At 41.9% G+C, this 16,105-nt stretch overlaps 1 protein-coding gene across 4 annotated transcripts in view; it reads right to left on the reverse strand.

Annotated features, from left to right (window-relative positions):
* Positions 1 to 16,105, reverse strand: part of LOC144595246 (bifunctional heparan sulfate N-deacetylase/N-sulfotransferase 4-like) — a 717,307-nt gene that overhangs the window by 84,399 nt on the left and 616,803 nt on the right. For all 4 annotated transcript variants that reach the window (XM_078402506.1, XM_078402496.1, XM_078402516.1 and 1 more), the window contains 2 exons: positions 13,181 to 13,366; positions 2,919 to 3,047 (listed from right to left, as the gene is read on the reverse strand). In XM_078402506.1, coding sequence (XP_078258632.1) covers positions 2,919 to 3,047; positions 13,181 to 13,366 — 315 coding nt within the window. The remainder of the gene's footprint in view (positions 1 to 2,918; positions 3,048 to 13,180; positions 13,367 to 16,105) is intronic.

Consider the following 16,105-nt stretch of genomic DNA (forward strand, 5'->3'; position numbering starts at 1 on the left):
GCTTATGTTCCCTCCTAGTTATGTATCATTAATTAATTTGAATATATCACACTCTGCACTTTCATCAAAATCATTGAAATAAATTGTGAATTGTCATTCTTGGCTCCTTATGAAATGTCCCTGGACTCATGGTCAAATAGCTATGAAATACAACACAAATATCCATCTTGCAGCAGTCTATGGTAGTTTAACCAATACTTAAACAGCCATTTCAGATAGCTCTCATACCTGGCAGTATGGCCCAAGTTAATATCAACTCTCATTCAATCAATAGCTCACAAAGTAAATGGGCCATATGTACGTAGAGAATTTTCATATTCTCTGTGACCTCTTTACCATGTGAATAAAGCAAAATGTTTTTGGAGCTAAACATTACAAATGCACTTCACAGGACCATTTGAAATGTTTGAAACTTGGTCAAATAAATAGAATTTCAGGGTTTTTTTAAATAAAGGAAAGGAAGGCAGAGAGGAGGAGCAGCTTAGCAGCAAAGAGCACCTTGTCAGGTAAAGATACATTCTGCAATTATAAAATTCAGGGACGATGAAATGACCAAAGCAGGAGGAGCACAGATATCCCAGATGATCGTAGAGCCCAAATAGGCCAACTGAACAAACAAAACCAGAGTCTTAAACACAAAGTGCTGGAGTAACTCAGCAGGTCAGGCAGCATCCCTGGAGAACATGGATAGGTGACATTTTGGGTCGGGACCTTTCTTCACACTGATTGTAGAAGGGTTGAGAAAGCTGGAAGAGAGGTGGAGCAGGCCAAAGCTTGGCCCTACCATGATCAGTCTGAAGAACGATGCTGACCTGAAACGTCGCCTATCCATCTTCCCCAGAGATGCAGCCTGACCTGCTGAGTTACTCCTGCATTTTGTGTCTCTTCTGATAAAACATTATCTGCAGTTACTTGTCTTCAGAGTCCTAAATCCAGATTACAACAAAACAAAGTGAAATAGTTAATTGACACGTACACCCCTGACTTGCGTGGGCACTTGTTAGAGAAGCAGCCTCCTGCATCCTCACCATTCAATGGGCTGATCACACTTTTAATATGACAATCGTAAAATTGTGCTTCACAGCTACTTCTACTGTAGGATGAGACATCACTTCATTTCTAACATGGTTTGATCACCGAATTCTGGCTTCACCTCATTACAAGCCATGTTTCCCTAAAGAGACTAGATAGTTTGAGACTTGTTTTTTTTAGAAGAATAAGGGGTGGCCATAGTAAAACATAAAAGATCCGAAGGGGGATTGACAGGGTAAATGTTGAAGTCACAAGGGGCACAGTTTAAGAATAAGGGGTAGGCCATTTAGAACGGAGATGAGGAAGAACTTTTTCAGTCAGAGAGTGGTGAAGGTGTGGAATTCTCTGCCTCAGAAGGCAGTGGAGGCCAGTTCGTTGGATGCTTTCAAGAGAGAGCTGGATAGAGCTCTTAAGGATAGCGGAGTGAGGGGTATGGGGAGAAGGCAGGAACGGGGTACTGATTGAGAGTGATCAGCCATGATCGCATTGAATGGCGGTGCTAGCTTGAAGGGCTGAATGGCCTACTCCTGCACCTATTGTCTATTGTCTATTGTCTATTGTCTATTGCCTATTGTCTATTGTCTTCTCCATTTGTGGTACAGTCGTGAAGAGGGCACATGGTTACACATTTAATGGCTAGACATTTAAAAATGCAGTGCATATAAATTTATTCTCTGAGGGTCGTAAATGTAGAGAAAGGTGGAGATGGACAAATATTTGAAAGATCGAGATATTGAAAGTTATTGGGAGTTGACATGGAAAACAAGCTCTGGCCAGCATAGATCAGCCACGGTCATATTGAATGGTGAAGCAGGTTGGAGAGGCCTGGTGGATTACTCCGGCTTCTCATTCCTGTGTTCTTGTGCAAAGTGCAAATGGATTCAACATTTGACCTCCGTCTATCATAGTAATTAAAACTGGATAGCAGAGACAGAAAGAGCAGCATGTTTACAAACCTCAGACATCCCAGAGCAATTATATTTAAAATGCTGTCATTGTTGACAGGAAATTTGTGCATAATGGAGTCTCTAAACTAACATGATACTGTGATAATAGCCAAATAGTGTGATTTCAAGCAAGACAGGTTGAGGTAAGATTACTGGCAAGACACCTGATCTAATTATGGCGAGGTATCCTGGTGTCTTTTACAGTCACCAAATATTTCTAAACACTCTGCAACAATGAGATATTTTATTTAATCGTACTCACAAGTTTGGTGCATGAGAGGGAAGATGTCAGTTTTAATCTCCACCATTGAGGAGCAGCTGCACAGATGGAAGAACCGTCTTCCAGACGAGAGAGTAAATGGAGGCCAGGTTGCACCTTTAGGTGGCTTGTAAAAACCCCATGGTAATATTTTAAAGAAGAGCATTAGATTTATGTTCCGGTATCTGGTTAAGTAACCTCCCTCACTCAATATAACTAAAAAAGATCAACTACTCATTAGACACTGAAACGTGCAAGGATTTTGCTGTCTGGAAATTGGTTGTTGCATAACCAATACCACATTTGTAAGTACAATTTTGAAAAATGCGTCATTGTTGCAGAGTGTTTTGAAATATCTGGAGATGTTAGATACCAAGTGCTGCAGAAGGCAGCTTGTAAGTTTTGCTTTGTTAGCTTTCAAACTCATGACCCCTGTATATTTTATTCCAATGTAAGTGACGCTTAACTCCCCTCTGAAATATTTAGCAAAGCACCCAGCAATATCAAAAGAAAACACAAATATGTTCTGCACACAGACTGTGGAGGGTCAAGAGGGCCACCTTCTCAAGGGTAATTAGAATAGGGGAATGCCCAGTACAGGTGTGCCCAGTAATGCCCAAATCTTGTGATAAAATATCAGAAGATAAAGAATCATAATTAAGGATGTGTTATGCACTTACTGGATTAAGAAGAACAGTAAGAAACAGTTCTCCTCCTCTGATGCTTTTGTCCAGTTCTCTTGGGCCTCCAGGGTACTCCTTGTAGAATATGGTATGTGTGAAAAGGCCACAGGTTTGACGTGGGAGTACCTGAAGCAAAAAGAGGTATATGAAGGCATACATTTGAGCACGTTTTCTCCAAGAAATATCTTACACGCAAACACAAGAATGAATTGCCAGGAAAGTGACAATTTCCAGGTGAGAAAACAATTTAATATCTTTGAAAATACAGTAGTTTTTGTCAAGCAGCCAGTGAATTCACATTTTTCAATTTCGCATGAAATCTAATGTCTCAGTCAGAGAACAGAGAAAAGTACAACGTGGGTTCAGGTCCTATGGCCCATAATGTCTGTGCCAAATATGATGCTAAAATAAACTAACCTCATGATTCATATCTTCCCAATCCCTGCATATCCATGTGCCTCTCTCAAAGCCTCTGAAGAGTCACTCTCTCCACCACCACCTCTGGCAGCACATTCCACAACACTCACCACTCTCTTGTTCTGCACATCTCCTTTAATATTTGTCCCTCTCATTTTAAAGCTATGCTGCCGAATCTTTGATATTTCCATCTGTGAAAAAGGTTCTGACTGTCTATCTTATGTATGCCTCTCATAATTTGATATATTCTATCAGCTCTTCCCTCAACCTCTGACATTCTAAAGAAAGCAATCCAAGTTTGTCCGTCCTCCCCTTGTAGCTTATGCCCACAATCCAGTCAGTTTGCACATGAGGCCACACCCGTGCATAAGATGCTTCACCATTTTGAAAATTCTACTTTTAAGAAAACACATTTCTTGAAGAACCCATAGTATCTTTTTACACATTGTTTTCTACGCACAATACAAAGACACCATTTACATCTCACGCTGCCTCGGCAAAGACAACAGCATAATCAAGAATGTGTCGCACTCTGGCAACTCCCTCTTCTCCCCTTTCCCATCAGGCAAAAGTACAGAAGTGTGGAAACGCACACCTCCAGATTCAGTGACAGTTTTTTCCCCAGCTGTTATCAGGCAACCAAACCATTCTACTGCATCAGAAAGCTGTCCTGAACTAAGACCTACCTCATCAGGGACCTTAGGACTATCTTTGATTGGACTTTACTGGCTTTACATTGTACTAAACATTATTCCCTTATCATATGTATGTACACTGTGAATGGTTCGATTGGAATCACGTATTGTCTTTCCGCTGACTGGTTAGCATGCAACAAAAGATTTTCACTGCACCTCAGTACACATGACAATAAACTAAACTGAGCTGTTCCCCTTGCAACAGTGTATGGCAGACAATGCAGGAATTCTTGCTGCTCATGGTGGCACAGCGGTAGAATTGCTGCCTTGTAGCGCCAGAGACCCGTGTTTGAGCCTGACTATGGATGCTGTCTGTACAGAGCTTGTACGTTCTCCCCATGACCTGCGTGGGTTTTCTCCAGGAGCTCTGGTTTCCTCCCACACTCCAAAGACGTGAAGGTTGGTCAAATAATTGGATTGGTAAAATTGCAATTTGTCCCTCATGTGTGTAGAATAGAGTTAGTGTGTGGGGAATCACTGGGCGGCGCAGACTCGGTGGGTCGAAGGGCCTGTTTCTGCACTGTATCTCTAAACTAAACTAAACAAGGTTTAAAAAGTTTGCAAAGTAAAACTTGCCACCTTGTAGGCCATGATAGCAGCACAGCAGAATATTACCATGACCAATGCTGTGGAGGAGTCTCAGTGGATACAGCCTACACAATTACCTCAAAAAAGAGGAGAGGAGAGAACAGCTAGAAAGGCGGATCTGGGCTGGATTAGAGAACCTGAGGTGGAAAGGAGGGACAAATGCAGTGTGTTGATGTGTAAGTCAAAGAGGGATGCCAAAGTTCACTTACACACTCTCAGATCTCTATCCTACTTCTTCTCTCCCACTCGTTCTGTCACCACATCCCCTTTCTAAATCCCAATCTTTCCCCTTGCCTGTCACCCTTCTCCACACTATCTCACCACCACCCCCCCCCCCAACTTCTCTCACTTCACTCCTACCATCTGTCACCCTCCACCTGCACTACCCCTCAATCTTCTCCCCATTCTCTTTCTCTCTTTCACTCCTTCACTCACACCACTCCCCACTATTTATTTCTCCACGCACACCTCCGCCATTTCTTTCTCAGGTCCAGCAGCTGGCCTTCAGTTTGAGTTGGAGCAGGAGGGGGAGTCTCAACCTGAATGCCTTGAATTCAGTTGGATGAATATTCCTCCTCCACTGAAGCAGCAGGAAGAAGGTCAGAGGCTGACACTGGAGAGGTAGTGGAGAGGATTATATCCATTTGTGGTGATGGGGAAGGACAGTTGCAATAAGACAGACCAAATGTCACTCCCGCTGATATAGCTAGGGACTGCCATCCACACCAATGTATCAGTTGCATCCCTTTTCAACTACTTAAAAAATATTCCTAAAAAATCAACTTGTATCCTAAATTTTACAGAAACTTTGCAAATCCTGAAGAAATCACAAGAACGTCCTTGGTCTTTTATTGTCAGATACTGACAGCTCTGTACAAAGTAGAGTATTTCATTATTTCATTTTAGAAACATTGGGAAGTTTTTTTATTGTTACACAATAAATTGTCAGTGAATCTTTGTTTGCTTGTAAAGCACTTCCTTATACCCGAAGCTGGCTGACTGAACATTAAACTGACTGACAGTTTCATCAAATAAAAAAGCCGTCAGTTCAAGTTCAGCTCCATTAAATTCAGTTCAGGTTCAGTTCCATTAAATGACCAGCTCAGGCTGAACTCATCGTGTTTCTGATATAGATTCCAGGGCTGCCTTGTATTACAAAGGTTCTGTGCTATTTGCTATGCGGGGTCATATTCAAATAAAATAAAAGGAAGGAAATCCACATTAGGCAGGAAATGGTTTTGGGTAGACTGATGGGACTGAAGGCTGATAAATCCCCAGGGCCTGATGGTCTGCATCCCAGGGTACTTAAGGAGGTGGCTCTAGAAATAGTGGAAGCATTGGAGATCATTTTTCAATGTTCTATAGATTCAGGATCAGTTCCTGTGGATTGGAGGATAGCAAATGTTATCCCACTTTTTAAGAAAGGAGGGAGAGAGAAAACGGGTAATTATAGACCAGTTAGTCTGACATCAATGGTGGGGAAGATGCTGGAGTCAATTATAAAAGACGAAATTGCTGAGCATTTGGATAGCAGTAACAAGATCATTCCGAGTCAGCATGGATTTACGAAGGGGAAATCATGCTTGACAAATCTACTGGAATTTTTTGAGGATGTAACTAGGAAAATTGACAGGGGAGAGTCAGTGGATGTGGTGTACCTCGACTTTCAGAAAGCCTTCGACAAGGTCCCACATAGGAGATTAGTGGGCAAAATTAGAGCACATGGTATTGGGGGTAGGGTACTGACATGGATAGAAAATTGGTTGACAGACAGAAAGCAAAGAGTGGGGATAAATGGGTCCCTTTCGGAATGGCAGGCAGTGACCAGTGGGGTACCGCAAGGTTCGGTGCTGGGACCCCAGCTATTTACGATATACATTAATGACTTAGATGAAGGGATTAAAAGTACCATTAGCAAATTTGCAGATGATACTAAGCTGGGGGGTAGTGTGAATTGTGAGGAAGATGCAATAAGGCTGCAGGGTGACTTGGACAGGTTGTGTGAGTGGGCGGATACATGGCAGATGCAGTTTAATGTAGATAAGTGTGAGGTTATTCACTTTGGAAGTAAGAATAGAAAGGCAGATTATTATCTGAATGGTGTCAAGTTAGGAAGAGGGGATGTTCAACGAGATCTGGGTGTCCTAGTGCATCAGTCACTGAAAGGAAGCATGCAGGTACAGCAGGCAGTGAAGAAAGCCAATGGAATGTTGGCCTTCGTAACAAGAGGAGTTGAGTATAGGAGCAAAGAGGTCCTTCTACAGTTGTACCGGGCCCTGGTGAGACCGCACCTGGAGTACTGTGTGCAGTTTTGGTCTCCAAATTTGAGGAAGGATATTCTTGCTATTGAGGGCGTGCAGCGTAGGTTCACTATGTTGATTCCCGGAATGGCGGGACTGTCGTATGTTGAAAGGCTGGAGCAATTAGGCTTGTATACACTGGAATTTAGAAGGATGAGGGGGGATCTTATTGAAACATATAAGATAATTAGGGGATTGGACACATTAGAGGCAGGAAACATGTTCCCAATGTTGGGGGAGTCCAGAACAAGGGGCCACAGTTTAAGAATAAGGGGTAGGCCATTTAGAATGGAGATGAGGAAGAACTTTTTCAGTCAGAGAGTGGTGAAGGTGTGGAATTCTCTGCCTCAGAAGGCAGTGGAGGCCAGTTCGTTGGATGCTTTCAAGAGAGAGCTGGATAGAGCTCTTAAGGATAGCGGAGTGAGGGGGTATCGGGAGAAGGCAGGAATGGGGTACTGATTGAGAGTGATCAGCCATGATCGCATTGAATGGCGGTGCTGGCTCGAAGGGCTGAATGGCCTACTCCTGCACCTATTGTCTATTGTCTATTGTCTAAATCTGAAATTTGTCAAAAGAAGGCAAAAAGACTGCTTTGCCAACACTTTTTTATTTGGAGTAATCTAGAATACTTCTTCCCCACATGAGCACACACCTAAGTGGCACCACATCAAAGAGCCATTTATTCTTATACAGGGAATAACTGTTAAATATAATGCACTGACTGAAAGGGTGTCAGTAGAAGATTCAATAATGACTTTTAAAATGTTCAATTTATAACATTAACTCATAGTTGAGCAGGTGTTTAGAACAGAGACAACAGCAAAAGGAAAACTGAGAGGATGTAAAATGAACTTTTAATTCTCTGTGAGACCATTTCACACTATTAACAAAGGCCAATTTTACTCCTGGGATGTTTAATTAAGTCTTAAATCCCAAATTTCTCCCTGCAATGATTTTCCTTTGCATTTGCCATGGTAGTTAGCTGGTTTCCCCTCCTCCTTCCACTTACTGAGCATCATAGCAAATGTCTCTGGAATCGTGTGGTAAGAGCAATAATATAACTGGGAGACCTGGGGGCAACAACAGTTTCCACCTCATGAAGATTTCATCCAGGTTGATGGGTGGGTTACTCACAACATTCTGAATTGCCCAGAGCTGGCAGCTTTCAACAAACGGACTAAAGATTTAGCTTGTGTCCTTATCTCTGACTCAATTAAATTTGATATATGTCCCAAGGCTGATGGAGTTTTAGACAGACTTCATCAATCCAGTATTTTTTTATCTATCCCTGTTAAATGAACTAATGATCTCTGCATTCCATGCCATTGACTATATGAGATGCACAAAACAAACCTTATCAAGGTCAAATGCAATTCATAGCTTTTCATTTATTCCTTCATATTTACAGGCATTGCGGGCTCGGCCAGCATTTATTGCACATCCCAAATTGCTGCTGCATTGACTAGCTTCTAGTGTACTTAAGAGTGATGGCTGTTTGTGTAAAAATTGTATCTGTGTGTCCTGTGCTTTTTGTTGTATACTGCCGGACCCTGACGTGAGAGGACGCTGGCGTTGTTTATTCGCCGCTTTTCCGTTAGGATAGTTTGTCTGTTTGTTTTTATGTTGATTGTTTTTGTAAAGCGCTTTGAGCACCTGATAAGGCGCTATATAAAATAAATGAATTATTATTATTATTATTATTTGTATTGCTGAGGGATAGAAATTTTGCAACAGAGTCTCCACTATTTTACAATCAGCAACTTAAGATGTATCCTTCCAGGTCGGGTGCCTCTTCTCTGCTTTGAGCATCTCAACCATGCCATTTTCATCCATTTTTAGCCAACAAAAATGATCAATCACAGCATTTCCTCCTTAACAGATGTTCTTTTTGATATTGATATTGGTTTATTATTGTCACGTGTCCCAAGATGTAATGAAAATCGTTGTTTGTATGCTATCCAGTTAAATCATATTATACACAAGTACAATCAGGCCATGCACAAGTACAACAGGATTGCAAAGAGAAGAATACCAGAGTGCAAAATACAGTGTAGCAATAGATTTAGATTTATTATTGTCACATGTACGGAGAAGCAGTGAAAGACTTTGTTTTGCATGCTGTCCAAACAGATCAGATATATCATATATAGATACAATCAGTTCAAACTCAAGCACAATAGATAGAGCAATATAAGAAAATAACTGCAGATGCTGGTACAAATCGATTTATTCACAAAATGCTGGAGTAACTCAGCAGGTCAGGCAGCATCTCGGGAGAGAAGGAATGGGTGACGTTTCGGGTCGAGACCCTTCTTCAGATAGAGCAAATTGGGAGATACAGAATGAAGTTCTCAGGACTGTGGTGCATAAGTTCCTTAGGCAAATTCTAATGTCCTCAATAAGGTAGAGGTAAAGCGAACTGTACTCTAGCTTATGAAGGACCGTTCAGCAGTCAGATAACAGCACTAAAGAAGCTGTTCCTGAATCTGGTGGTATGTGCTTTCAAGCTTTTGTGTTTTAGGCCGAACAAAAGAGGGGAATGATTGGGGTGATAATGGTCCTTAATTGTGTTGGCTGTTTCCCTGAGACAGCGTGAATTGTAGATGGAGTCAATGATGGGAAGTCTGATCTGTGTGATGAACGACATCCACAACTCTCTGCAAGTTCTTATGGTCTTGGGCAGAGCTCAATGTCAGCAAGACAATCTTGCTCAATGTCAGCAAAACTAAGGACATTGTTATTGACTTCAGGATGGTCCAAAGCTTTAAATTCTAACGAATAAATATCACCAACAATTTGTCCTGGAACAGCCACATCAAAGCTATGGTCAATGCTTCTACTTCCTTAGAAAGCTTAGGAAGTTCAGCATGTCCCCAACAACCCTCACCAACTTCTACAGATGCGTCATAGTAAAAAACATTTTAATGGGATGCATCACAGCATGGCTTGGGCAAGGCTCCATCAAAAACTGCAAGATATTGCAGAGAGTTGTGGACATAGCCAAGACCATCACACAAACCAACCTCCCTACCATAGATTCTTTTTACACTTCACGCTGCTTTAGCAAGGCCACAAGCATAATCAAGGACCAGTCTCACTCCGGTACTCCCTTTTCTCCCTTCTCCCATTAGGTAAGATGCACAGAAGTTTGAAAACACATATGTCCAGATTCATGGAAAGTTTCTTCCCAGCTACACCCTGCTTCATACCCCTAAACAAAGCCCTGCACCTGAACAAAGCTTCATTTGTTGTGTTGAAAGCAAACTAATTAAGGAGGTTCACATTTGGCTCCTTTTTTTTTGTCATTTACGCTGTTACTCCTGCAGTCTATGTCAGCATAATTGAGGTATGTACCATCACTACTCTTCATATCTTTCTGAGATTGGCCTGCAAATTACCTACTTTAAAGTTTGCACATTGTTTGATTGCAGGATTATATATTTTTTTTTTTGGGGGGGGGGTCTGTTAAGAACATGACAAGTTATGGACATATAATCAGATATATGCAGCAGTGTCAGATATTCTTAAGTAATGTGGTGAGTTGGAAACTCTCAGCAGGATGGAGTCACTCAAGATTTGCCAATGAGTATCATGGCACAAACAGAAGCCAACATCACTTGGTCAAGTTATTGCTCTTTTGAAGTTTACTGTGTAAGTGAGATAAAGTGTTCTCCATGGCACTCCCCATAGGTGGTACAAGCCATTAACATTTCCTCAAGTTTTCCTTTCTTCCTCCCATCCCCAAACTCCAGTGATTAAAATGAGATCTGCCAATGACGATACAATGGCAAATGTAGAGCTAGTAACTATTACAAACCCACTGACTCCCATAACTGTCTACACTACACTTCTTCCCACGCTGCTTCCTGTAAAGACTCTATCCCCTACTCCCAGTTCCTCCGTCTACGCCGCATCTGCGGCCAGGATAAGGTTTTCCATACCAGGTCATCGGAGATGTCCTCATTCTTTAGGACACAGGAGTTCCCCTCTTCCATTATAGATGAGGCTCTCACTAGGGTCTCCTCGATATCCTGCAACTCCGCTCTTGCTCCCCCTCTCCCCATTCGTAACAAGGACAGGGTTCCCCTAGTCCTCATATTCCACCCCATCAGCCGTCACACAATCCTCCACCATTTTCGCCACGTCCAACGGGATCCCACTACTGGCCACATCTTCCCATCTCCACCCCTTTCTGCTTTCCGTAGAAACCGTTCCCTCCACAACTCCCTTGTCCACTCGTCCCATCCCACGCAAACCACCCCCTCCCCAAGGTACTTGTCCCCTGCAAGGGCAGGAGATGCAACACCTGTCCCTTTACCTCCCCCCTCGACTCCATCCAAGGACCCCAACAGTCTTTTCAGGTGAGGCACCTCCTCCAACCTCATCTACTGTATCCACTGTTCCAAGTGTCAACTACTGTACATCGGCGAGACCAAGCGCAGGCTCGGCGATCGTTTCGCTGAACACCTCCGCTCAGTCCACCTTAACCCACCTGATCTCCTGGTGGCTCAGCACTTTAACTCCCCCTCACATTCCCAATCTGACCTTTCTGTCCTGTGCCTCCTCCATTGTCAGAGTGAGGCCCAGCGCAAATTGGAGAAACAGCACCTCATATTTTGCTTGGGCAGCTCACACCCCAACGGTACGAACATTGACCTCTCACTTCAAATAGCCATTGCTTTCCCTCTCTCTCCAACCCCTCCCCCTTCCCAGTTCTCCCAGGTCTTACATTCTATCTCTGTCCCTTCCACTCCCCTGATATCAGTCCGAAGAAGGGTCTTGACCCAAAACGTCACCCATTCCTTCTCTCCAGAGATGCTGCCTGTCCCGCTGAGTTACTCCAGCATTTTGTGTCTGCCTCTGGAAAACTATGGTCTCCTGATTGGGACTGTGGTGGAAGTGTGTCACCATGATAAGGATAAGGGGGAAGTCTTTTAGGACCGAGATGAGAACTTTTTTTTTCACACAGAGAGTAGTGAATCTGTGGAATTCTCTGCCACAGAAGGTAGTTGAGGCCAGTTCATTGGCTATATTTAAGAGGGAGTTAGATGTGGCCCTTGTGGCTAAAGGGATCAGGGGGTATGGAGAGAAGGCAGTTTCGGGATACTGAGTTGGATGATCAGCCATGATCATATTGAATGGCGGTGCAGGCTCGAAGGGCCGAATGGCCTACTCCTGCACCTATTTTCTATGTTTCTATGTTTCTATGATAATGTATGGAACTTAACTGCATTGTTTTGTCACTCCCCAGTTGCCCATGTTTTGTCATGTTATTTTACGAATCTATTCTCGGGTCACGGGCATTTGTTAAGTATCTCCAGTTGCTCCTGAGAAGGTGGTGGTGGCTCATTTTCTTGAACCATTGCAGACCTTGTGGTGAAGGAGAAACTGCTGGCCTGTCAGGCATGGTGTTCTAGGACTCTTGGCCAGTCCCCACGACCTTGCTGCCCTTGCCTTTACAGTGATGAAAATCGTGGTTCTGATATGATTCAGGCAGCCTATTTATCTGTCTGATGAACACCATCTTCACATCATATAGATCCACATTATTAAGATGGAATACACCTTAAACCCTGAACCAATAAATGAAAGACGCTCCATAGGGGAGTGGATGCCCATAATGTGATGAATGGCTTATGTCACCACCTAACATTAGCTGCATGTGTTTATTTTTATCCTCCCCATCTCTGCAAGTTAAAACATGTTTTGCTTCCTAATTTTTCCCAGTTCTGATAAAAGTCAATGACCTGAAATGCTAACTCTATTTCTCCCACAACATCTGCTGACTGAACTGCTGAATATTTCCAACACTTTATTTTAATTTCAGATTTCCAGCACCTGCTGTCTTTTGCTTTCCAGGTATTAATAGTTTATCTGAGTGTTGCCATTTGTTCCTTCTGCGACTGTTTTAGAAAGTAATACATATTCCATGCTAAATTATTTTGATTATTAAACCCATTTAAATTTGGTGTTCTAATTTTCTTTTCTTTCAGTTTTATGGAATTCAAGGACGTACTCTCCAGGCTGATTTCACTTTCAGATCCAATTCAGGAAGAAATAAATGTTTTCTGGTATTATTTACACACAGGGAATATACCATTTGCAATTGTACAGGTTGTAATTTTTTTCAAGTGAATATATGACCACTTTTCATCTTTCAGTGAACATGTATACGAATGGGAACTGTGTGACAGTTTATTTATATATATGAAGTGACAGCAATTCAAGATTGTCATTAAGGACATCAAACGTCTCTTACCATGATGCCAGTATGAATGAAGCCATGCCTGTAACGTGCAGGTTTCAAGTGTGGATACTCCTCAGTACTGGTCACCTTGATGCCCCACACTTTCTTCCATGCTTCATAGAGCTGAACATGGACCGGATAGACACCAGAGTGATGTGGTGCCACGGCATAGCCCATGTCAGTGGGAATACCGTGTTTCTGTAAACAGAACAGCATCTGTCAACTCCTCCAGAAATGTTCTCATGGGCATAGAACAATTAAAAATCTAATTTCACCAGAAACATAACAGCTGGACATTAAACTATGCAAAGCCAACTGAAGATTTGCTAAAAACAAGCGAGAGAGAAAAAAAAACCAGTATCCCACATATTATTTGTGTGACTGAATGTATTGTCCTCTTCTTATCTCCATCAGGTAGCTGTGGCTTCTGGTCATCTTGAAAGATTAATAGATGGGACTCGATTAAAATGATGATTATGGTGTGGTCAGGGATGGAAAAGTACTAAGTTGCAATACATGTGAAAAAGGCACTGAAGTGGCATAGTGTTTAAATTTTAATTACTCCTCTTGCTAGAACTAACAAATGGCAATAATTGCCCATTAAAGCAGGATTAGTGAATGTCAGTATTTCCTCGATTTCCTCGAACTTGCAGATTTCCTCGAACTTGCTTTCCACTTAAAAAAAAACCTGACACTGATTAAAGATAGTATTAATGTAGGAACACAGAGTTCACACATCACATAGACTGGATCTTAAAGTTGCAGGCTGCCAATTAAAAATAAACACCTTCATCTTGGCATTTTAGTTGATTTATTCCTATTCAAGTTTCAGTTAATAATCACCTCTCTTTTTAACATTCAGATATTCATTTAGCTTTAATGTAACATTACTAATTTCATACACAGTCCTATCTTAAGATAAACAAATTAATTTTATCAGTGAAATTAAACTTGGATTTAAAATGCGTTGTGTTTTTGACATACTTTTCTTTCTTAAAGTATATTAAAATGTAATGCAAGTGGGAAGGAAGATGGCAGCCATGTCTGAACAGTACTGAGTGATGAATGTCCAATCGACAAAGGTGTTTAGCTGCTACAAGGAACTGACTTTGCTAATGGACACACTGGCTGAGAAACACACCTCTACACAGCCTATCGCATGAGAACACCATTTAATTATTGTAGGGATGGTCCGTAGAAATTCCTCCAAATGTGTTCCACTGCGGAGGTGAATGGACTCGCCCATTTCCAACAATTCAGAATTAAATAAAACACAATCTCATCAGTTACTCTCCACCTTTCTGGTGCAAAGAATTTCAGAGTTTTGGAGTGAGTGGATGTGGAGAGGATATTTCCACTAGTGGGAGAGTCTAGGACCAGAGGGCGCAGCCTCAGAATAAAAGGACATACCTTTAGAAAGGAGATGAGGAAGAATTTATTAGTCAAAGAGTGGTGAATCTGTGGAATTCAGTGCCACAGGCCACTGTGGAGGCAAGTCATTGGGTATTTTTAAGGCAAAGATTGATAGATTCTTGATTAGTAAGGGTGTCAAGGGTTGTTGGGAGAAGGCAGGAGAATGGGGTTGAGAGGGAAAGATAGATTAATCTGATTGAATGGTGGAGTAGACTTGATGGGCCAAATTGCCTAATTCTGCTCCAATGACATGAATTTATAAACATGGATAGATGACATTGGGAGTAGGGACCCTTTTTCAGACTGTCAGAGAAGTTGTAAAACTATTTAGTTGTGCCTTCCCAAACATTTCAGTATTACTCAATGCCATTTCATTGCAAAACCCTTTTTTTCCAGTCTATCTCCAATCATCCCTGAGATCATTCTCGTAAACCTCCTCTGCATCCTCTCCAATACCACTACATCTTTCCTCAGATATGGGGCTCAAAAATGCTCACAATACTCCAAATGCAGTCTGACCAGTGCCTTATAAAGCCTCAGTGTTACATCCCTATCCCTAAAATGAACATTTTCTCCAAAAGGCTATATGTTACATTGTTTAATTGAGGATTATTACACAAGTGGCGATAGAAACAATTGCTTGTCAATTTCAAAGACCACCCGCAGTGAAACTAGCAGCCTATGTTCTTCTGAGACAATGGTGTCTGATGCCTGTGGGAAATGGAAACACGGAAACAGGTTTTTTGCACACAACTGTTTTTTTTCCCCCAAGACAATTGTTTTGCTTGCCAATTTCCAAATAAACAATTAAGTTGTTCTCTCAGTCTCGACTGAAATTGTGCTATAACCAACACAGCCTGCATAATGTATGTCCTTATCACTAATTTTTTATTCATGTAATATCAGTTCATTTTATGGAAACACTTGTTGTAGCACAACCTCCTGTACAACTTTCATATGCCAAAGAAAATGCTTATCATAGGACGTCTGTTTTAATTGACCAGTCCACAAGCTCCTCTATGCATATGTGACACCATATGCATAGCCTTTGTACCTCTTTAAATTGTCCATCATTTCCAGCTTGTGAAGGTGATGACCATTATGGTCATGTTCCGTGCCATTTAAAATAAACACTGATCACTATCTATGAAGAAGGGCAAAGCTGGGCTCCCCTGCTGCTAAGGCAGTGAAAAGGTATTGATTTCTGTGCTCCATAATCTTGCAAATGTGGATTGTGTCATAGAGTTACACACCATGGAAACAGGATCTTCGATCCCACTCACCATGCTCATCTATGTGCTTAACAGAGCTAGTTCTATTTCCCTACGTTTGGCCCATGACCCTCTGAATCTATTTATATCCATGTGCCTGTCCAGGTACCTGGCATTAAAAGCAGCACAATGAGAGGAGAGACATCAAGAAGTGGTAGTAAGTTAGAGCCCTGTTTTGGAAGATGCTGTGGATGGATTGCATGTGGGTAATAGGAGAGCATAACCACAGATAATGGTGAGGACTCAGAAAGAA

This window comes from Rhinoraja longicauda, chromosome 1 (genome assembly GCF_053455715.1).
Source record: "Rhinoraja longicauda isolate Sanriku21f chromosome 1, sRhiLon1.1, whole genome shotgun sequence".
Taxonomy (NCBI): domain Eukaryota; kingdom Metazoa; phylum Chordata; class Chondrichthyes; order Rajiformes; family Arhynchobatidae; genus Rhinoraja; species Rhinoraja longicauda.